The sequence below is a fragment of the Myiozetetes cayanensis genome, unplaced genomic scaffold, assembly GCF_022539395.1.
Source record: "Myiozetetes cayanensis isolate MyiCay16 unplaced genomic scaffold, myiCay2020 scf4, whole genome shotgun sequence".
NCBI classification, from domain to species: Eukaryota; Metazoa; Chordata; class Aves; order Passeriformes; family Tyrannidae; genus Myiozetetes; species Myiozetetes cayanensis.
The window spans coordinates 55629800-55654657 of NW_026087631.1; the positions used below are offsets into that span (position 1 = coordinate 55629800).

Here is a 24858-nt window from a genome sequence, read left to right on the forward strand (position 1 = left end):
TGCACACACTCTCAAATCTGAAGGTCTCTAAAATGGCTGTACTTCTTTCACCTTTCAGTAAAAAATAAAGTTATATATACTGTTTATACCAAATAACATTTAGACAGGGGAATGCCAGATTTTGTATGAGTTTTTATTTTAACTGACAGTCAAAATTTTATATCTTTGAATTGTTAGATCACTGAGTCCAACCACTGATCTCCAAGATCACTGAGTCCAACCACTGACCTTACCACCACCATGTTCACCACTAAACCATATCCCCAAACACAAATTTCATGCATTTTTTAGCACTAAATATGTATCATACTTTGGATTCTGAACTGTTTTTCAGTTGTAATGCTTTCTGATTGTACAGCATGCTTGTGCAGTTGTCTTTGAATTGCTGTAGATGACTGAGTTGCTGCTTGTAAATTGAGGTGACTCTATCCCTATTTTGAATTGCTTTCTACATTATCTAGGACCGCATACATAATCAATTAGTGGGAAACAATTTGTAAACAAGTGTTCATTTGATCATGTGGGCATATTTGACTGATTCTTTCAATTTTTTCCAGGATGTTTTGAACTGATATCGCAACTGTGATGTCCTGTTTTTTATTTTTGAATTTAAAGGTTATCCCACCGAAGGAGTGGAAGCCAAGAAAACATTATAATGATATTGAAGATTTGGTGATTCCTGCTCCAATTCAACAGATAGTCACTGGGCAGTCGGGGCTTTTCACACAGTACAACATTCAGAAAAAGCCCATGACAGTGAAGGAGTTCAAGCAGCTGGCCAACAGTAACAAGTATGTATGTCTTGCTTAGGAAGACAAGTATTTATCTTCACATATTGTGATTTCTTTGAGTTATGCAAGGTAAATGGTGATTCTTTTTTTTTGTTTTTTTTTCCTGACTCCTAGGGGTACAACAATGTGAATATTGTTTTTGTTTATATTATTGAAAGTTATCCGATACCATGACAGCAAGAAAGTATCTGGAAAACCTGGAGACATGATACTTTCTGTCTTCCTTTTTTCTTTCTGTTCTAAAAGATGGTTATATAGAAAATAGTGAAGATGATACAACCTAACATCTGAGTTTTAGTTTGATTACACCTATTCATGTTTAATTCCTAGATACTGGAATGGCCCGTCATCATGTAATTCTGAAAAAAAACCAGGATTTTTTGCATTAATTTAAGTTTTGCATTAATTTAAGAGAACTCATCTGCATCCAGTGAATATCTATGTTAATTCTTCCTTATCCTTTTGACCACATGGAAAGAATACATTTTACTTCAGTATTTTCTCAAAACTGAGTGGAAATAGTTTCTGGGAGGTGAGTCAAAGCATCTTAGGGAGAAAAGATATTTGAACAGAGGAAGGTAACACTGCCTTAGTTTGAAGCAAAGTTTATCTCATAAGTTAATTAAGAAATTAAGGTGTGAGAAGCTGCTATCAAGATCAGGAAAAACTAGGACATGAAAAGTTTTTAAAGAGACTCCTCAGCAATTATGTCCCATAATATATGTGCCTTTATAATAGTGCAAAATGGATAATCTTTTTTCTTCAATTAAAATGGATTGGTATTTCCACTCTTATATTACCTGTGAAAAATTGTGTTTATCACACAGTATTCTTTCTCTGGTAAGTGGGAGTGGGAACCTATTTTGTAGTTTTTAAAATTGATTAGTAACTTTTTGAGGTAGGAGTAAAACATAAGAACTCCATGGTATCTGATGTAATTTCCAGTGATACTTTTTCATAGATGTTTAAAGTTTACATTTTGTTAACTCATAATAAAATGAGACACTAATTTGTTAAAATAGTTTCATAATGCAAAACTAAAGATTTTAGTATATACCATGATGTTTAAGTTTATTATTCTTTATTATGGACCATATTTTGGAAGTGTTTCTGATTTCAGTTTTCATGTTTTTTACTGAAATCAAATGGCAACTTAGTTTCATGGTCAAAATTAAGAACAGTTGGGAGGGCTTCCTATCTATTACTCATTGTAGGTTATTCTAAATATTTATCACTTCTCTTGAGAAAATGTGTCATATAACCTCCTATGACACTCTGAGTCTGTATTTATTAAACTATCAGGTAGCTGAGAGCCTCTGTTCTCCCATAAAAATAATTTTGTTCCTTAACGGGGAAGACTTGTCTGTTGATGACCCTTTTCTTGAGTATTGTTATCTATTAGATGTTACCTATTTCCTTTGGGTAAGAGACAATGGCCATGAATATCTAAATTAAATCATAGTTACCTTTAAAAAGATCATGTGTACTCAGTCTGATGGATTTCATCTCTTATTTGTTCAGACATGTGCAACTCACCATTGAACCAAAATACTTACCTACTTGACCTCTGGGAAATAAGGGCATAGCTGCATCCTGTAATCAGGAAGTTTATGTATGCATATTACTCAGTGCCAAGCAGAAATAAACAATCTGATTTCTGGAGTTATATTATAAGGAATAATAAAACAACTGTCTTGCTGAGAATGCTTTGGTTAAGATGATTTTTTGTTAAGTTTTTTTGTCTCTGTTCAGAGTTATTACATGATGTAAGTGTACCTGGTCTACTTTAGTCCTGTATGTTTGGATTTTCTTTCCAGTTGTTCATGTGTAGCATGTTGGCAGTTCTGATATGAAACTTCATTTCTCAGAGTTGCAATAAAGGGGGGGAGCAAGTTTTCTGAGGACCTAAATATGGGAGAACAAAGGTCTGACAAAGGATCGCAAGGCAAAGCTACTGATAGATGTTTCTATGGTAGTATGCTTGTGTCGTGTTCCCACAAGATTTTACATAAGTATAACATATGTACATAAATATATTTATGTGTATAAAAGTATATACATAAATATATTTAAGCATGTGTTCATTAGGTTCTTTCAATCAAGCATGTGAGTGTGGTATCTTCTGTTGTTATAAAGGAATAGAAAGTCCTTTAAATATTTTTTTTCTCTGCATTGTAGAATTTTTGATACCAATTGTTTGAAATATTACAGCTTTTTTGAAAAGTTTTACTGGGGAAGAAAGAAGAGAAGAAACTACTGGTCTTTCCTGGCAGGGCTGATGCATGGGCTGACTTAGTAAATTTGAGTTGTTCTGAGGCAGGGTTATGCAGGAGCTACATCTGTGTCTTTGCAGAGTTGGTGGTGAGGTGGGAAAATGATAAATACTTGTTAATTGCATGGCTTTTCTGTGTGTGTTTTTGTGTGTAATGGAAATGAAAAGGAGGGGTTCAGCCTGAGGACAGTCAGTAGATGTGCTGATGAGCTGCTGGAGGCTGAAGCAAATGTTATTGGGGTAGGTGGATGACTTCACTTACTGGGGTTGTCAGGCAGAAGCTTCCATGATGTGGTTAATCATGACAATAAGAACTCAGGACAAGTAGCAATTCCTCTGTTTTGGCAAATTTGAAATAAAGTGATCTCTTAGAATTCAGTTTTTGGGTTCAGAAGCATGGTGCATTGTGAAGGTGGTTGTTGAAAGACTGTGTTGAACCTTTGCCTACTTCTTCCTCTGCAGATACCGCACCCCAAGATACACAGATTACGAAGATCTGGAGCGTAAATATTGGAGGAACTTGACTTTTGTGGCACCAATTTATGGAGCAGATATCAATGGGAGCATTTATGATGAAGTATGCATAGCTTTTTATGAAGTTTATCTCTTCCAGCCCTCTTTTAAAGAGTACTGTACTTAAAGGATAAAATTTTGTTTTGTGACTGAGAATCTGTCTTTTGAAATCTTTGTGTTACTCACTTTAAAGACTCCAAGACAGGTTGAAATTAACTCTACACCTGCAAGAGTCAGACAGTTCTGTCTTTAGACAATATAATATTACTGCTCTTCCTGATCATCACTCCTCCCTTTCTTCACTTTGAACTCTCCAGAACTCTGAGATTACTTCATACTTATTTATTTGTTTATAAACATTTTAGTGTGTATGTTTTCTTTGGACTTATGTGGAAATTTAGAGATACTTTAAATATCTCTAAAAGTTTTTACTTTAAAATTAAAAGATGAGATACTTTATTTCTTCCTCTTTCACTGAGGAATATGATTAATAGTTGTACTTTATACATGCTTGGAATGCCTGCAATTTCCTGGAAATGTGCTTACACTTACTGTTTACCTTTCAGTTAAAACAGACAAAATTGAAATTTCCTAAGGAAATGAATTTTGCTGGTTACCTGCCAAGATCTCTGTGGATAATAAAGGGACTCTGAACACAAATCTCATTATCCAAAGAATTACACAATAGTCATTGATGTCTTTTAGGCTCTGTAAGTAATGACAGGAACTAGATTTTGCAAGGATTATTTAAGTAATGAGACTAACAGAAGAAATTTAGGTATTTCAGAAAAAAATTGAGGATTTAAAAAATACAGGGCAAACTTTTATTAAAAGAATCTACCATGTGTGGAGTTCTTGAGTTATTTCATGTTCTATGTAACTGCCTTCTGCAATCAATAAAAAAAAAAGTATGATTTCCCTGTGGCAGATGGTCTGAGGCTCTACTAGTATTTCATATTTCTTCACAGAAAACAGATGACTTGAGAACTGTCCAAAGATAAATATGGTCAACCAATATGGCTGAGGGCAATTCACTTTTTGCACTGAATTATGTCATCTTTGAAACACAGCTATAGTTGTGCAGTGGTCTGTTGTTTAGAGAAAGTAGCAAGTCCAGATTCTATTGTGATTCCAATTAACTATTTTAAAAAATAAGTTAGAGAGTAATTGAAGATTCTGATTTGGAGTGTTTTGGCAAAAAGACATTCTAGGTGGCTGTTGCTTTGTAGAGACCGAAATGAGGCACAGAAAAGCAGTTTTTGTTTCAAGAAATAGATGTTTGCCCTTTTTCTTCTCTGATTTTTTTTTTTTGATTTACTGTTGGCAGATAATGCCTTATGGTATAACTTTTTACAAATATATGCTTTGTTTTGATTATGTTTGCTTTCTGCTTCAGTATCTTAAGTTTACTATTGCATGTGCAACATTTCCAAAGGAATGAAGGCAGTAATATCCAATTTGGAAATGCTGACTGGCCAAAGAGAAGGTCAGAGATTTCCTTCTTGTGGAATTACAGTCTCATTAGATTGGGAAGCTGAGGAAGGGAGGTCAGAAAAAAAAAACAAATGGGGAAGTGAAAAGGGCAGCATTCAGAGATGCTCAGATGCTACATGCATAGGAGAAGGAAACAAAGCATTGAAACAAAGTTGCAGAGAGTGGGGAGGAAAGCAATAAAAAATAGACTAAAAAAACCTTGATACATGTGATAAAATGGGTACTATTTAAATATAAATAACAGGAGGAATGTTAGTGAAAGCAATTGACACTGAGGAGTGTGAACAGACTTGAGCAGTTAATGTCAGCCACTGTGATGTTGTACAGCCCAGTGGTGTATAAAGGAAAAGAAGGAAAAAAACTGGTACCAAACTGTTGGTGAGAAAGTTACAGTGCCTCTGATCAAAATGTTGTCTTACAATAATTCTACCACAGTTACTTTTTGGCCAGCAGATGGTGTACTTGCACAACTAATATTTTTCACGTCTTAATGCCGGATCTTCGCTCGCGAAGACTGGCCATTATTATAATGCCTGAAGATAGTTCTAAGAAAGGATCTTCTTGATTCTGTTTGAAATTAGAGGTTGTTCTTATGTTTTGTTCAGTTTCCTTCAGGATTGTCATTATTTGTGGAGAGGAGATGAATACAAATTACTGACATTTTGGGCACCATATGGGAGAGAGGGAATGGTGGGATATATTTGTCATAGCAACCTATTTGCGAGAAACAAAACAAATGCATGCTTTCTACAAAATGCATTTTAAAGAAAAAAGTTTGTTAGAGATGTGTTACATTTAAGGTAAATATCTGACAGAATTTCAGGTGGAAAACCACAAGGAACTTAGTAAAAATGTGATTTATATTTATACATGGGCCATCAAAATTAGTGAGAAATACTGCTGTGCTGTACATCCATATTCTTCAGTTTAACAGTTTAACAATTACATTTTCTTTTCCATTGGTGACAGTCAATTTTATATTGAGACACCTGTATCTGAAGCATGATGAAGCCTTAATTTTTACTATGTGTATTATTTAAGAAACATTACTGTTGCTTGTGGAATCCAGCACTTTGCTGGCATTGTGCCAGAGAGATCACAGATCTTGTAGTTTTTTTTTTTTTTTTTTTAAAACCAGAGAATTACAGGTTCTTTGATAGTTCGGACTTGGCTCCCTGCCAAATGCCCGAAAGTCACGGCAGCAACTCCTTTCCCCCCTCCCTTCTCCCCTTAGGGCAAAAAAAAAAACTATTAAAAAAAAATTAAAGACCCCAAAGTCAAGCTACTTATATAAAAATATATATATTTACGTATATTACAGTTATACACAGTTAAGATGCTATGTACACAGTAAAAGGGAATCCAAACACCCCCATCCCCAAAGGGATAGGGAAAGGGGAAAAAAGGGATAAAAGGGAACAAAAAGGGACACCGAACAGGTATATGCGATCAAACTCAAGAGCTATACTAATAACGGACAAAACAGATCTCACCACGTCCCCTAGAAAAGCAGGATTGGCAGACACGGCCAGCACTCTCCGAACCTCCACGTGGCAGGTCAGTGGACGCTGCAGGCCTCAGCCTTAGATAAGCGAGACCAGTGCAAGGACCCACTGTTCCCAAACCTCGCCGGAAGAGAAGAGAGCGAGGTCTCTAATCTCCAACTTATTTATACTCTGGTTTACGTAAAAATCGTATGGAATACTGGGCACTTGGCCACTTCCTTGGTTACAAACTGGTCACCAGGAAGGCCTAGACCAAAACCATCACATTCTCCACCCCTTATTCCATACTATTTTTATATAACACCTATATTTCACGTTCTCTTATATTCCACGCGTATATACACATATACATATATGTATATAGTCCTTGTTCATTCTTTAGGGCATTCATCTTGTTGTAGAAGAATCAGCATCAGGATTAGCTTGGTTCGGATTCTTGGCCCTTTGGTGACAATTACAGTTCTGGTTTTAGGGCTGGTTCTTTAGTCTGGGCTGGTTTGTCACTAGATACCAGCACCAATTGTTCAGGCCTTTGTCATCTGGTGACTGGTTTCCTGCAAAACACTACTCAAAGCACATGATTAGTCTTTCCTCAAGGTTAAATTCCCTTGGGGCACACAGTGGATCTCTCTATCCTTTCTTATTACCCACCAGGTATTTCTAGGCCCTTGAGCGAAAACAATCCCACGAATGGGTTTGTCTTGGCCTGGGGAGGAGTAATCCAAACAGCCTTCCCTAACATACTTCTCAGATGGATCACTGGAATTTTGTCTCCATCTACAGTGTGGAGGGATTCTGCTTGGGCAGGACCAGCTTGATTGATAGAGCCTCTAGCGTTAACTAGCCAGGTGGCTAAGTGCTTGTCCCAGTTCTTGAAAGTTCCCTCACCTAGTGCCTTCAGAGTTGTTTTTAACAGTCCATTACACCTTTCAACTTTTCCAGCAGCGGGTGCATGATATGGAATGTGATATACCCATTCAATACCATGCTTCTGTGCCCAAGTGGCCACTAGATTATTCTTGAAATGGGTCCCACTGTCTGACTCAATTCGCTCTGGAGTGCCATGTCTCCACAGGCACTCCTGCTTCTCGAGACTTAGAATGGTATTTCGCGCTGTTGCATGTGGTACCGAATATGTCTCTAACCATCCAGTAGTTGCTTCCACCATGGTAAGCACATAGTGTTTACCTTGGCAGGTTTGTGGCAATGTGATGTTGTCAACCTGCCATACCTCTCCGTATCTATACTTGTCCCAGCGTCCACCATACCATACCATAGGGGCTTCAGCTTTTTGGCCTGTTTAATGGCAGCTCAGGTTTCACAGTCATGGATAACCTGGGAAATAGTGTCCATGGTCAAATCCACCCCTTGGTCTCGTGCCCATCTATAGATGGCATCTCGGCCCTGATGACCTGAAGCATCATGGGCCCAGCGAGCTAGGAAGAACTCTCCCTTCTGCTACCAGTCTAGGTCTACTTGTGATACTTCGACTTGTGCAGTACAGTCTGCTGTCTGTTATGAGTGTGTTCCTCATTAGCTCGAGCCTTGGGCACATGGGCATCTACATGGCGGACTCTCACATTCAGTTTTTTCGCTCTGGCAGCGATGTCTTGCCACAAATCAGCAGCCCAGATGGGTTTTCCTCTACGTCTCCAATTCATTTTCTTCCACCTGTCTAGCCATCCCCATAGGGCATTGGCTATCATTCATGAATCAGCGATGGCTAAGGCCAGTTGGACAGCTTTGAGTTCTGCAAATTGACTTGATTCACCTTCACCTTCAATGGCTTCCGCCACCTGTCGCGTGGGACTCCACACAGCTGCTTTCCACTTCCGGCTCCTTCCTACAATGCGGCAAGAACCGTCAGTGAAAAGGGCATAATGCGTCTCTTCATCTGGCAGCTGATTATATGGTGGAGCTTCTTCAGCTCGACTCACTGGCTCTTCTTCTTCTTCATCCGCCAGACTGAAGTTCCCACCTTCAGGCCAATTGGTTATAATTTCCAAAATTCCAGGGTGATTCAGGTTTCCCATTTGGACACATTGCATGATCAAAGCCATCTACTTGCTCCACGTGGCATCGGTGGCATGATACGTAGAGGGCACCTTACCCTTGAACATCCAGCTCAGCACTGGTAATCGGAGTGCCAGGAACAGCTGTGTTTCAGTACCAATCACTTCTGAGGCTGCTCATATGCCTTCATATGCCGCTAAGATTTCTTTTTCCATAGGGGTGTAGTTGGCTTCAGAACCTCTGTAGCTTCGGCTCCAGAAACCAAGTGGTCACCCTCACGTCTTGCCAGGCACTTTTTGCCAGAGGCTCCAGGAGGAACCTTTATCTCCAACTGCAAAGTACATTCTTTACATCTGGTCCTGTCCTGACTGGGCTAAGAGTCACGGCATGTGCAAACTCTTGCTTGATTTGCCTGAAAGCTTGTTGTTGTTCAGGATCCCATTGGAAGTTGTTCTTTTTACGGGTCACAAAGTAAAGAGGACTTACAATTTGGCTGTACCTGGGGATGTGTATCCTCCAGAAGCCTATGGCTCCCAGAAAAGCTTGGGTTTCTTTCTTGTTTGTTGGAGGAGCCAATGCTATGATCTTATTGATGACATCTGTTGGAATCTGTTGACTTCCGTCTTGCCATTTTACCCCTAGGAACTGGATTTCTCTGGCAGGTCCCTTGACTTTATTTCTCTTGATGGCAAAACTGGCCTCGAGGAGAATCTGGATGATCTTTTGTCCTTTTTCAAAAACTTCTTCTACTGTGTCCTGCCATCAATGGTGTCATCGATGTACTGCAGGTGCTCTGGGGCCTTACCCTTCTCTAGGGTGGCCTGGATCAGCCCATGGCAGATTGTTGGACTGTGCTTCCACCCCTGGGGTAGTCGATTCCAGGTGTACTGCACACCCCTCCAGGTGAAAGCAAACTGTGGCCTGCACTCTGCTGCCAAGGGAATGGAGAAAAATGCATTAGCAATATCAATAGTGGCGTACCACTTCGCTATCTTGGACTCCAGCTCGTACTGGAGCTCCAACATGTCTGGTACAGCAGCACTCAATGGTGGTGTGACTTCATTCAAGCCATGGTAGTCAGTCTTCATTCTCCATCGGATTTACGTACAGACCAGATAGGGCTATTGAAGGGTGAGTGTGTTCTGCTGGCCACCCCTTGACTCTCTAACTTCCTGATCATCTTGTGAATGGGGATCACAGCATCTCGGTTTGTCCTGTACTGTTGCCTGTGTACAGTTGCAGTGGCTATAGGCACTTGCTGATCTTTAACTTGGAGTAGTCCCACAATAGAAGGATCTTCTGAGAGGCCAGATAGGGCAGACAATTGCTTGGACTTTTCTTCAATCACCATGGCTACACCGAAAGCCCATCGGTACCCCTTCGGGTCTTTGAAGTATCCTCTTTTTAGGTAGTCCATACCAAGAATGCAAGGGGCTTCTGGCCCTGTCACAATGGAATGCTTTTGCCATTGGTCTCCTGTCAAGCTCATATTGAGCTCTACCACTGACAACTCTTGAGACCCTCCGGTCACTCTAGAAATAGAAACAGCCTCTATGCTCTTATGCTCCGATGGCATTAAAGTACACTGGGCACCAGTATCCACTAAAGTCCGGTATTTCTGAGGATCCGATGTGCCAGGCCGTCGAACCCACACAGCCCAGTAAACCCTGTTATCTTCCTGGTCCCTATCCTTCTCCTGGAAGAAGGCAGGGCCCCTCTATTGGTCTTGATCAGAGTATTCATTGTCCGACTTTGACTTTGCCTTCTTGGAAGCCTTCTTGTTATTGTCAAAGCGGACCTCCATCTTTTTGTGTTTCAGAGGTTGCAGAGCATCTGCATCAACCACGTAGACAACCTTTTTGTTGTTTTCCTTTTGTTGTAATTCTCTTACTCTCGCCTCGAGTTTGGAAATGGATTCACCATCCCACTTCTTCATGTTTTCTCCCTTGCTGCGCAGATAGGACCACAGTTGATTACGTGATCTCCGTCTGGCGTTTCCTCTCCTTCTGCATGCTAAGAAAGGAGACCATGAACGAGTCTGGGACCAAGATCGAGGTCGAAATCGTGGTGGAAACCATTTTACTGGTCTGTCTCTATAGTCTCTGTAGTCTATGTAGACTCTATCATCTCTATCCCTATAGTCGTCTTCATATCTGAAATATTCATAGGGCCTCTCCAATGCTTCCCTAGGATGGGTAGGTCGGTGTTGGGCATCGGAGGACCTTTCCAAATTTTCTGCTATGGTCCGTATCCCTGAACACATGGTGTCCACAGTCGGTTCATCCGTTTTTGGATTGTATACTGCTATTAAGCAGTTAAGATATGATGTAGGGGCACCTCTAATCACGTGCCTCCACATCGACTCTGTACATGAAATCTTCTCTGGTTCTAAACAGTCATAATAATCTGGGTTGCAATAAATGAGTTCCAGCATGGCTAAGTCTCGTAAGTATTGGACGCCGCCTTCTGCACTCGTCCACTTTTTTGAGAACTCATTAAGTATTCTTTGAATGGGTATTTTTCCCTCACAGTATGGAGGATTTGGAGCCAGAGACTGAGATTGTATATCTCTCTTGCGTTTTCTTGTTCTATTTCACGGTCTTGAGCGAGGGATCCTAGTTGCTGTGCTTCTTGACCCTCTAACAAGTGGCTTCTGACTCCATTATCCCAGCATCGTACCAGCCAGGTGAGAATTTGTTCACCAGGCCGGTGGCTTTAATCCCGTCGTAGATCCCGGAGCTCTGCTGGGGTCATTGTTCACAGTACCTCACTTGTTCGCACAGCTGCTGCTCCAGAATAAGGGTCTCTCCTACGTGGAACCATTTCCACTTCCCTTCTGATGCTTCTATGTGGAACCACTTTCTCTCTCTCTCCTTCTTTCTCTGCTTCTTCTTCTTTTACAGCTGTCAATTCGTCCACTAGTACATAGCTGAACGGGATAGGTTCCATGGGTCTGGCCTTTTCTACAACACGGAAAGCAACACAACACCATTATTCCAGTTTTAAATAACTCTTTGATCACCTTCACCAGTACTAGGATTGTTACTAAACAATTAAAGTAAAAATTGGAGCTAATTGCAATGATGGAGATCTCCTTTAGCAGGCCTTTGATGTCAAAATCGAGGAAAGTGAAATACTCCACCCATTCATTCCAATCAAGAAAAGTGAAATACTCCTTCCATTCATCCCAATCAAAGAAAGGGGCATACTCCTCCATTCATCCGCAGTTGGGCATTTTCCTACAGGATAACCCAAGACAGGCACAAATATAGGTAATACAATGAAACAAGTAGTTAGAATAGCCATTGTTATATTATTCTTTCTCTCTGTTCTTAAACAATAGGTTTGTTTATATAAAAAAGCCTCTCTTGGCAGTTTTCCCAGGATAATCAAAACAATCTCCCCATACCGGGCCATAAAAAAGTCAAGTTTGGACTTGACTCCCTACCAAATGCCCGAAAGTCACAGCAGCAGCCCCCTTCCCCCCTCCCTTCTCCCCTTAGGGCAAAGAAAAAAAACTATAAAAAAAAAATTAAAGACCCCAAAGTCAAGCTACTTATATAAAAATATATATATTTATGTATATTACAGTTATATACAGTTAAGATGCTATGTACACAGTAAAAGGGAATCCAAACACCTCCCCCCCGAAGGGATAGGGAAAGGGGAAAAAAGGGATAAAAGGGAACAAAAAGGGACACTGAACAGGTATACGCGATCAAACTCAAGAACTAAGCTAATAACTAACAAAACAGATCTCACCACGTCCCTTAGAAAAGCAGGATTGGCAGACACGGCCAGCACTCTCCGAACCTCCACGTGGCAGGTCAGTGGACGCTGCAGGCCTCAGCCTTAGATAAGCGAGACCAGTGCAAGGACCCACTGTTCCCAAACCTCACCGGAAGAGAAGAGAGCGAGGTCTCTAATCTCCAACTTATTTATACTCTGGTTTATGTAAAAATCGTATGGAATACTAGGTACATGACCACTTCCTTGGTTACAAACTGGTCACCAGGAAGGCCTAGATCAAAGCCATCACAGAGGGGTTTGGAAAATGGGGCAAATTTATAAAGCCTATGTCATATGGAACAGAAAAACAACTCATAAAACAAAGAAATAAAATCCAAACAAAAGAAGAACAAAGCTGTTTTTTTGACAACTACCATCAATGATTCAAAGTTTACCTTGTGATGTTTGAATTATTCCAGAATCTCTGTTGTTTATTTAAAATATCTTATTTGACATCTTTGAACTTAGATTAAGTGTTTGCAAATAAGGAAATAATCTATGAGAACAAGTGTTCTGTGCACCCTATAAAACTTTATAGAAAATAAATTCCTGATCAAGGTTTGCTAGAAATACTATTATGTGCTGTATGCATTCTAATTGCTGTTACATTTAATTGCAGTGCTTTGTAGGATAATGACAATGTAGGTGACTCAAGAAAAAGCATGACCCCTACACTGACTGATCTAACTACTAGGTGGGGAAAATCTTCCTGGTCCCTTTTTGTCCCTCTTTCCCCTTTCACTTCGGGGCGTGTTTGGATTCCCTTAGCTGTGTACAAAGCATTTTAATTGTATATAACTGTAATATATGTAAAATATATATTTTTATATAATTAGATTGATTTCGGGGTCTTCAGTTTTATAGTTTTTTTTTTTCCTTTGCCCTAAGAAAAGAAGGGAGGGGGAAGGGGTTGTTACTGTGGGTTTGGGCATTTGGCAGGGAACCAGGTCTGAACAATCACACATGTATAAATATTGTTTTGTCTCTCTCACCACTCAACTGCTGTTTTGAAGGTAGCACTTTACTTCCATTTTTCTTCTTTTAGTTTTATTTCTCCTGATAAGACAATTTCTAGTCCCTACGTTCTCCCATTTATAAGGTGTGGGGAGCATATTTGATTAGGATTACAAGAGTGGTTGATTCAGTGGAGCTTGTAGGCTAACAGTTGGTTATTTTTGCTAAATTGTAGGTACATCTCTAATGTGTTACTTGCTCTAGCAACAGATGTACTTGGATTTCCTGCTATATCCCTGGACAGAGTAGCCAACATGATTTTAAAGCAGCACTTTGACATTATGTGCAGAATTTGGATTCTAAATGAGATGGCACTTGGCTTGTAACTAAACCTAAGGCTGCAGGACAGCAGCAGGCATAAGCAATCCAAGAGTCTTTGGAGAGCATCAGTAACAACTTCCTCACCAAACTTGTCTGCTGAATCTCACACAAACAAGAAAGAATTTGTAGTGGATGTGAATGTCGAGGGCAGCTTTGGCAGAGTGACCATGAGATGGCAGGGTTTGGGATCTTAAGGCGAGGTGTTAAGACAAAAGGCAGGACCATAACCCTGGCTGTCAGGAGAGCAGATTTTGGTGTCTTCAGTGATCTCCTTGTTAGAGTGCCAGTTGATAAGGCCCTATAGGAAACAAGCTGGTTGCTGTTTCACCTTCTTTAAGCTCAAGTGGTTCTCCTCCCAGCAGGAAGTCATGCCAGGAAAAAATGCCAGGGGTCTGCATGGATGAGCAAGGATCCTCTGACAAAACCCAAGCGTTAACAGAAATACCCAGGAGCTAAAAGCAGTTTGTGAAGAACTGTAGCCAGTGGGAAAGACTCACATGGAGAAGTTTGTGGAGGACTGTCTCCTATGGGAGAGACCCCATGCTGGAGCAGTGGCAGAAGTGGCAATGTGGGATGAACTGAAAGCAGCCTTTCTTCTCTGTTTCCCTGAGCTGCTTGTGTGGGAGTGGGAGATATAGGTGGAGGGAGCGAGGGTTGGGTAGAGAATTCTGGAGTGAAACTGAGATAGGTCTACTCTTCTTCTCTGGGTTAAAAACTGTATGGCCCAAAGAGTGGTGATGAATGGAGTTAAATCCAGCTGGAGGCCAGTCACAAGTAGTGTTCCTTGGCTCAGTATTGGGGCCAGTCCTGTTTTATGTCTTTTTTGATGATCTGTACAAGGGGATTCAAGTCAGTTTGAAGATGACAAACTGGGCAGGGGTGTTGCTCTACTGGAGGGTAGAAAGGCTCTGCAGAGGGGTCTTGGCAGGCTGGATTGATGGTGTGAGGTCAATGGAATGAGATTCAACAAGGCTGAGTTGTGCCCTTGGGTCACAGAAACCCCAGAAGGAGTAGCTGGAAAGCTGCTAGGCGGAAAAGGACATGGACAGCATCTGAACATGAGCTAGCAGTGTGCCCAGGTGGCCAAAAAGGCTGATGGCATCCTGGGTTGTATCAGCAGTAGTGTGGCCAACAGGACTAGGTAAGTGATTGTCCCCCTGTACTTGGTACTTGTGAGACCACACCTCAAATCCTGTGTTCATTTTTGGCCCCTCACTGCGAGAAGGACATTCAGTTGCTGAAGCGTTTCAAGAGAAGGGCAACAAAGCTGGTAAAGGGTCTGGAACATAAATCCCATGAAGTAATAAGCAACAGGACAACAGGAAACTGCCTCAAGTTGTGCCAGTGGGGAAGTTTACCTTGGAATTTTAGAAAACATTTCTTCAAGGAAAGGATTACTAATCGCAGGAGCAGGCTGCCCAGGGAAGTAGTTAAGTCCCCATTCCTGGGCATATTTAAAAGACCCATAGGTATGATGCTTAGGGACATGGTTTAGTGGTGGCCTTGGCAGAGCCAAGTTAATGATAGTTCTCAATGATCTTCAAGGTCTTTCCCAACCTAAATGATTCTGTGATTCCATGATGTTCCTTTTCTGTGATCTACTCATGGTTGAGATCACTGTGAGCAGTCATTAAGATGTTTGGTTCTAGTCTGCATTTCCAAAGAATCTACTTGCCTACCCTGCAAGAGTGCTGCAAAAACAATGGTTATATCCTTAAAAATGCTGAGAAGTAAACCCAAATATAATGAGGGAGATTGTTTGTATTTCCTAATCTATGTGTTTATGGTGCCCAGATTCTGTTCGCAGCATTTTTCTTTTTGTATTTTAATGACTTTGAAGGCAGAGCAAAAACCTGGCAGGTTTTTAATAATGTCCATTGGTGTGAGTGAATGATTGTTTGTGGAGTGAGAAGTGGTTTACCAAGCACAAATATTTCTGTAATGGTTCTCCTACTCCTTTCCACTCTGGCTCTTGAACTGTTTTTTTTTACTCTTTATTATTTGAGCTATTAAGTCAGTCATAAGGGCTTTTTAATCTTATTTGTACAACTGATCTTGTTTGCCATATTAATATTGAAATGAAGCCTTGAGATTATCGCAGGAAAAATTAAACACTGAGAAAAGATTGTTTGTAATCTTATTCTTAAAAATCCATATTCTTAAAAATAGAATACATCACAGTCTTAACTGATTTGTTTAAATGAAGTAAAAGATAGCATCATGTCACTTTCTAAAGTACTTATGAAAAAATGAAATTAATAAAAAATCATTACATTTGGAGCCTATTTTATTCTTATGTGCAAAGAGGTGTCTGCTTACAACCCTGAACTTCACTTTTTACCAGTATACTGATATTTAGATTACTCTTTGTCTTTGAAAAGACAGTGGATCAGCTCCTTCCAAACTGTGCAAGTGTTCAGATGAGAACTTACTGTTAAGTGTCCCAGTTTATCTCCATATTGTGTTAAAAGCAGATGCAAAAGCTGTTAAGAGTAAGAAAAACTCTGGATAGTAATTTACAGTAAGTTTGAATCATCTTCAAAATTAGTGGATATTGGAATAATGGTCTTCTTTATAAACCACTATTTACCTTATAATATTTCTCTCAGGAAATACAAGGTAAATGTAATATATGTAGCAATGATCACAATTAGTAAGTTGCATCAAGTCCATTTAAAGAAAGTAAAATATGTTGTTTCAGCTTTTTTCCAGATATTGGATTATGTGGTACAGTTGTCAGTGATGACAGGTATTCTTTAAACAATCTACCATTAGAAATGTGGATAAATTAGAAATATTATCTTTACACATTCTCTTGAAATTCTTATAATCTTTAGATATATTTGTGATGTTTTGAGCAGAATAAATGTTTTGTATTTTCCTAACATTGAATAGGTTGTAACATCTGAATGTATTTGTAAGAAACTACCAGATACACCTCATGGTCAAGTGATATATATCCTGGTGTTCTAACAATGGCTATTAAACATAGCGTAACCTGCTAAAATGTACTTTAATTTTGAGAAGTATTGTTATGTATTCACCTGTTAAACTGCTCTTTTACAGCAGTGATCCTTTCAGTGTGGATTGCAACTGTTAAGTCTGAAACCAGTTATATAACTACTGGAAAAGTTAGAACCAATATTTTACTTTAAAAATCGTGTAAGCATTAATGTTTTGGAATATTAAAAAAAGAGAAGTCTGTGAGGTAAAGTAACATATTTAATAATAATTTGTGATAATGGTAACAATTTAGGCATAAATATAAAATTGATTTAATTTTTTAAATTCCAGGAATTAGCAGGAGTGGAAATGAATCAGTGTGACTTTAGTGCTTTGGCCAGTCTGAGTGAATATTTCCTTTTGAGCTAAGAGGACTTGTCCAAAATAGTCTGCAGGAGAAGGAAATAGCTCATGTATCTTATGTAGAAGATTGTGTATTTGGTATTTTTGGTATTTTGAAACAAAGTATTTGTCCTAGGATTCATCCCCATGGGAGGATTTGCTTTTGTTTGAGGACAAACCATTAGCAGTTTCCTTGGTGACTAGTGATACATCTTAACAGAAAGTGAAAACTTCAGATTTGTTATTAAAAAAGTAATTTATTCTCTTATCCATTACTTAATTCTTAGTAATAGAAGACTAAAATTTCAGGCTGTTATGGTTGCTAAGAGTTTACGTGCGTGAAAAGATGTGATAGGATCAATAACAGGTAAAAAAGCCCGTGGGATACTGTTGAGTAGAAAGGTAAACACCTCCATCTGAAGAAACCTTCAAACTGCAAATTGCTGTGGGTTGTAAGGGTATTCTGGGGAATTACTGCTTTAGTTACACTGTTTCCTGTCTATTTTTGGCCACTGTCAGAGTAGCCTGCTTGGATTAGCGGTTGATTTTTCCGAGTATTGTTTTCTTCCAACCCTCTGTATGTGTCTACATGGTTGAGTCATTGCTTTTAGTTTGGTGAATTAATTTGTTTCTTCAAATGGACTGCACAGTTTGTAAACAGAGAAATATTTTATGTGTTTTTTAAAAAAATAAAATTTTTAAACTGATTTGAGGACTTACTGGTTAAAGTTCAAACAAACATTTTATTTTACAATTCTGTTAAGTTGCTGCTGCTGCTTTTTATATTTGAAAGGTGCAGATTTTACCAGCATCTACTGTTTGAGTTCATATGAGTGGGGTTTTTTTGATCATATGAATTTTCTTTTAATTTTAAAATTTCAAGTGCCTTTATGTTTAACAAATACATCAAAGCCAAGGCTTCAATTTTAAAAGAACAAAAGTTACTGTCTGAATTGAATTCATTCTGTAAACATGCTTTACTCCTTTGTAAATTTCCAGATAACTTAGTGTTTCTTAATAAGTGAAATAGTCACAGAGGCAGTCAGAAGTGCCTGTTCAATGACAATTCTGAACTTCACAGACATTACCTTCTTATATATCAATTCTAGTTGCTGCATACTTAACATGCTTGACATAAAAATCACAAAAACTGAGGAAATGGAAACTGAGAGTATTAAATTTTCATTACTTCTTGCTTTAACCTATATTCTTACTTCTCCAGCTGTCTGACTATTGAATGTCATCATGTTACTTAATCAGATGCATCAGGTCTGCAGTCTACCATCAGTTTGTTCCCCAAACAGTAAGGTTACCAGAACTGTAGGTTCAGTGCTGGGTGGTGTGCAGAGTAGCTTATGGTTAAGGATATGCTTAGGGGCTGTCTTTCCAAGAAAACTTGCCTGAATTGAGTTTTTAATAGTTTTGATTATATTTCTTGTTTTTCTGACTGCTTGAGCACCAGCTAATTTCTTCCCTAGAGGTGCTAATAATTGCTGTTATAATGAAGTCTAATCTTTTTCTCTTCAGTTTTATAGCTTTGATCTTGGTTATACTGTCTCTTAGATGCTGTATTACCTGGAATTAGAATTGCACTTTGTGGTTGAATCTGAAATACGGCAAAGACCATTTGCGTTGCTTTCCGAGTGACTTCTAATATACAGGTTTTATAGGCAGTAATGTAAGGAAACAGCTTGAATCCCAGGCAATAATAGATTTCTGCAGTACATCATTATGATTAGAAATATATCTGAAGTGATGTAATCATTTTGTGGTTGTATACTTTACAGAGAAATGGTAAATTTATGCATGTAAAATAAATTTTTAAATAATTTTTCATGCTATTTGGTATTACTTTTTAAGTTATAAAAAAACATAGATAGGCCCATAGATAGAAATTTAATGGCTTCCAGCTATCAACTAATCAGAGACATTGTCTGCAGCTGTTGTTTCTATTATGTACGGTGTTTTAAGCCAGGTTAGATTTGATGTACTAAGTATAAACCAAATATGAACTTCCTTATATTCTCTTGCCCTGAACATCTCAGACTTGTGACCTGATTTAAAACTTACTAAGGTCAAGAGAATTTTTTTTCGAGTATCTTCAGCTGTCTTCTCAAGTGCTTACAAATTGTATGAACATACAGTCTTTTGAAGGGCTAGATCAGGTGTGTATTTTTTGACTGAAACTATTAGGTAAAGTTACATTGCTTGATAAATTTACTAATATATTTTTAATGTATCTTTTTCAGGGTGTTAAGGAATGGAATATTGCCCGTCTTAACACAATATTGGACGTTGTAGGAGAAGAGTGTGGAATTTCTATTGAGGGTGTAAATACACCATATCTGTATTTTGGGATGTGGAAAACGACATTTGCATGGCACACTGAAGACATGGATCTCTACAGTATTAATTATCTCCATTTCGGGGAGCCAAAGTCATGGCAAGTTTAAATTTTTGTGAAAGATGATGTCTCTTTCAGCTGACTAAACCGTCTGTTGATGGGGTACAATTGCTTACAATGGTAAACTTTACTAGAAAGCTAAGATTGTTTTGTGAGGGTTTTTTTTAAAGCTCAGTGCTATGAAATATGTGAGGTTGATGATGAACATCACTCCAACACGGTCTTTGATTTTTGAAGAAAAAGACAAATAAGTATATAACACTTATTGGAGTTCAACAGAAAAATATTTTAAAGGTCCAATATGTGAAGCTTAAGGAGTTGGGAACTTCTTGAGGAACTTCTGAAAGAGCTCTTTGAAATCAGTTTCTTTGGTTCAGTATCCCTTGGGACTGCACAACATGTTTTGTATTAAACATGCCTTTAATTACTTCTTTGAATCAGAGTCATTCTCTAATGTGAACTCAATAGAACCAGTAGGAGGTAAGATACAGTGTTAAAGGTACTTCCTTCGTACAAAACTTTGACTCTCCTTGCTCTATAATCTTAAATTTCAGGTTGAACAGCTGTAATAGACAAGTTGGTTTAGTATAGTACCTATCAGTTGTGATATATGTGTGTCCAAAGTATACAAAGTATGTCCAAAGAATGCTATCCGTTTGTTCATAAAATCTTTTTTTTCTCCCAAAGTACCTGTGAAGAGAACATAAAATCGTTAGAAAGATAATAAAAGATATGTTATGCTTAGTTCAGTTCTGGGGGTTTCTAGTCATCCAAACTTGGGTAGAAAATTTGTAGCTGATAATTCCAAAAAACATTATTTATTATTTTTATACTCATACAAAATAAAAATACCTATGTAACATTATGTATTTATACTCTGAGGGTGGTCAGATGCTGCTTCTTAGGTAATTACTTTAAGTTTACCTGCTTTTACAGTGGGTCTCTTAAGTAAAGGCAGAGAAGGTGAATACAACCTGTTGTGGTAAAATGCAAGTCCATGTTTTAAATTGGTAAATGTGAAATTGCTGCTTTGATAAAATTAGCCACACTAAGAAAGTGTTAACCATAAGATCAGTATTTTTGATAAAAATCAGTGTAAATATAGATGATTTTAAAATGTTCTAGCATGATAGGACACAATTAATTAATTAATACAACGCCCACATTTTTTTTTTTTGCTTCTAAGGAATTTAAAAAGTGCTATTTGAAGAAAATCTCACTACATATTGTGAAATTCCAAGAGTAGAGACATCTACTTAAACCCTAAAGCCCTTAGGCATAATGGAAAGAAGATAGGAAATCTTCTCTTCTTCAAGTATTTTGAAGGAGGTGTGAGTTGATAATTGGATAAATGCTTTTCTAGTTTACATGCTTGTTTACATTATGAATGAACAAAATCATTAAACACTGACCTCTTCATCTTTTGAAAAAGTAACAGAGGATAGAAATTAATTTTCTGGGCCACATTGGCCCATATTTTTAGGAAATGCAGCACTATAAAAAAATTGACTGAAAGACTACTAAAGATCTGATTTACACTTGTGCCTCTACTGTAGGAATGCTGCAGTAATTTATGCTAAAGCATAAATGTTCATTTATCAGTAAAATGTGTCTTGTTTAAATGTGATTATAGTACGTTTTCTTCAAGAAAGTTGAGCATGAGCCAAATCTTAGGATACATAAAGATCTTGTCTGCTCCTAAATTTGAACTGATTTGACAAATTTACTTAGTAAAACCAAATAAGTTGACATGTACAGTAGTAATACATACTTTCTAGTTTTAAAGGATACATGATGTTCTTCAAGACAGACGCACTGGTCCTATGGAAAACTAATATGCAGTGTACGTTCTCTGGATTGAGAAAGGACAACCACTTCTATCTGAGAGCCACAAAGAGAACTTGTGGGTAGCAGCTAAATCTAACTGCTATGGCAGTCTTTATGGAATTGAAGTTTTCTCCACTGTTTAGGTATACATTAACTTTTGTTACTTATACTCTGCACTTCCAAGAGGTATGCAAAGAAATCTGTAGTTTTATGTATACTGATTCCTTCATTGACTGCCTCACATGAAACACAAGGGAAAAGTGTGTCTGATAAACACTTGCAAAATCAGGGCTAGGGCTGTTTATGTGTTTATGTATATATTTGTGTAATACATATGTTTTATAGATTCTTTAACTTGTAAAATAGTGCTACAGAGAGAAAATTGAAGGAGAGAAAAGAACTTAGAAGCTCTGAAACAGATTAATATGAGGGCAGAAGAGAGTGAAATAGGGTGAGGAAAGATTTGCTGGAAAGTAGAATAGAGACAATTAAAATTACCATTAGGCAGAATTTTTACTGCAATTTTCCTTTCTCGTTATTTTCCGAGTTGAAAAATCTTGAAGATGGTACCTCATTTTACATCACAGTTTCTTAGAAAAGTTCTTAGTAGGAAGATGAACTATTGGTGTTATTGATGATCTGCTATATTAATTCAGTTCTTTCTTGATATGATGTATTATGTAATAGTATCTGTCAACTTTTTATTAGTATTAAAAATGTCTTCGTTCTGTCATTTGTTGTTAAATATTTTCTTCTGTTGTAATTGTTGTTTTGGGGGTATAGGCCCTGACTAAAGAGAATTTATTTTTGATTTGTGCACTAATTTGAGGAATTTTGTAATGTTAAACTATTCAACTTTTGAAAATTCATGCCTAGCATAGAGCAGAATTTTGTTATTAGTTCAAATGTTAGACTACTAGTATGTGTATGGTACCCTTGGTTAAAATACAGATAATGCTTCAATTTACCTTATAAATTTTTAAATTTTAAAAAAATCTGAATAAAATATATTTTTTAAAAAGTAATTCTGGGTTTATAAAGTGTCTGAAAGCAAGGCTTACTCATTGTGCCAATTACCTCACGAAAAAATGGTGCTAATTTTTTTTAAGTGTTAAAATGACATAAATCTTCTTTAAGAGTATTAATAATGAATATGTGGAAGTATTTCTTAAACAGGCATAAATTAATTATTTTCATGGTAGTGTGGGTATTTAAAATATAATAATAATTGGACTAACTTATTTTTTAAAAAAATTTGTTTTAAAGAAGAAGAGTAAAGATGTGCAGAAAATATATTATTTTACTTTAGAAAGTAAAATTTTAAAAATTGTGCTTATTTTTTTCCACCTTTGATATCTGAGGGTGGAGGCTTGAACTCTTTTCTTCATGAAGAACCAGAGTTTTCTACTTACCACAGAGGGGCACAGTATAAACTTGCAATATAAAAATACAAACAATAATTTATGTATCAGTTTATATCTTTTCTGTGACATCCCATCTGGTCTTCGCTCCGGCCTTTCCAAAGAGTGGAAATGATAAGGCACAATATGTTATGTTAAAAACCCCTCCTGTTTAGCAAGGTATTTCATAAATAACAAAATGCCTTGCAGGGCTGGTCAGTCATAAAATAAATGAGGATATATATACTACAGAAAGAGAAGATGATTCCATCTTTGTAATGATGCCAAGAAGAAGAGACCAGATTGTTGAACAGAGAATGCTTAGACAGCCAAAATTAGATAGATTAGGAGAGTGAGACTGTGCCCCACAATTTACTTAGGATGTAAGAGGAAATGGTTCTACGGTGGCATTCAGAATGAAGCAGAGATTTAGGTTCAGGAGTTCTCCTCATGATTTCAGTAGGTATAGGATAGTGAGAAATCTGATATCCAGGTTGCCTAGAGTTTATACCATGAGCAACATGACTGTCCCTCTTGATTGTGATGACTAATCTGCTTTTATGGATCTGCCGATGTAGAATGTGTACCAACATCTTCTTGTGAAGTGGAAAAATTAGGTAAGATAGTTAGTTACATGGTAGGGGGTGTGGAAGTCTTTAAAATGTGATTTTATTTCAGATTTTGCATCCCAATAGCGGAACAGAAAGAAATGGGTTTCTAAGTATGATGGGAAAAAAATGGGTGGCGTTCTGATATTAGTAATAGGCATAATTACAGGCAAAAAAGGTGAGAAGGAAAAGCATACTCAGACTGGTGCTAACATTGTATAATTTGAGAACAAACATGGCTCTAGAGTAAATGGATTTAAAGAGACTCAGCTAGGTCCTTACAGGGTCCTCTGGGTAGGATTAACAGGACTTTCAGTGTGATCAGCAGCTGACAAAAACTAGTTAAAATCTGGACAAGTGATTCAAAGTTCAGCACAAGTTATGCGTATCGTTGACAGAACTGGCATGTTAGATTCTGTATCTAGGAAACAAAACAAACTCAGAAAATTACAGAAAAATCCAAACCTTTAGTGAGAGAAATACGAATAATACATAAAACTTCTTGGGAGGTGGAGGGACATTTATGCTCAAAGTAGAAGAGGTGAGGATTAGTTACACTTCTTGCTGCAAATTGTCAGAAAAGTTAAAAAGAATATTATGAGTCACAGAGATGACAGTAGTCAAATAAGGATTCTGATTGTAAAAAGGAAGCTATAATCAATCAGTGTACTGATTTGTCAGCAGCCTGAAAGGGTTATTGTGCTTGAGACTGAGTAATTGTTTAATAGTTGCAGTTCTCCATAAAGAGGAGTAACTTTGCTGAGGGATTAGAAGAAAAAGAGAGGTTTTGTTTGTTTTGTTTCTCCCCTATGGAAAAAAAAATACGAATGCGGGAAAAATCAGGTGCTGTTACCCTGTCAATATATAACATGGACTTTAGAGAAGCAGTTTGTTGAAGTATTTAACATCATGCTAAATTTGCTTGTGGCTGATGCTGTTAATTATTATCTGTGTGTGCACCTGGCTTAGGAAAAACAGAACCCAAATTGTTTCTCATTGTCACTGGTCACTGATACGAGAATGATTGGGTGAATACAAGTGGCTTCTGGTGTGATGGCCATCTTGGTTGGCTGAGTAGTTTTTGCACAATAAAACAATGATTTGTTGGTTTTGGTGTGATTATTTAAAGCATACTGCGAAATAGTTTAGAAACATTAATCTTGAAAACATATACATAAATGTTTAACAGTTACAAGTTAATGGCTTAGATTTAATATTTATTTCTTATTTGTGGTTATCTTGTCACCAATAGCTTTGATTTACTAAACTAATATGTATTTCGGCAGATCTTTTTGAACAATGCTCAACAAATACACGTACCATATTTTTTTCTGTCCTTGTAGTATGACTAGCAATGAACAGCAACTCTTCAGCTTCTGCCTGTCTTTTCATAATATTTAACAAGAGTGTCTTCCTGAACTAATAAAATTATAGTTAGCATCAACATTTCCTTTCTTGTCTTTTCTCGCCTTTTTGTCTGTTTCTTCACTTGTTATCCAATAAAAACTCTTTTTATCTCTTAGTTATTTACCTTTTAATGTGCATTACATTTGCTTTAAAGT

The 24858-nt window shown here is 37.6% G+C and overlaps 1 protein-coding gene across 4 annotated transcripts in view; it reads left to right on the forward strand.

Moving 5' to 3' along the window:
- Positions 1-24858, forward strand: part of KDM4C (lysine demethylase 4C) — a 260992-nt gene that overhangs the window by 20562 nt on the left and 215572 nt on the right. For all 4 annotated transcript variants that reach the window (XR_007630468.1, XM_050328708.1, XM_050328710.1 and 1 more), the window contains 3 exons: positions 616-791; positions 3526-3640; positions 19307-19500. Coding sequence is in view for 3 of the 4 variants with exons in the window: in XM_050328708.1 (XP_050184665.1) it covers positions 616-791; positions 3526-3640; positions 19307-19500 (485 nt within the window). In the remaining variant the exon portion in view is untranslated. The remainder of the gene's footprint in view (positions 1-615; positions 792-3525; positions 3641-19306; positions 19501-24858) is intronic.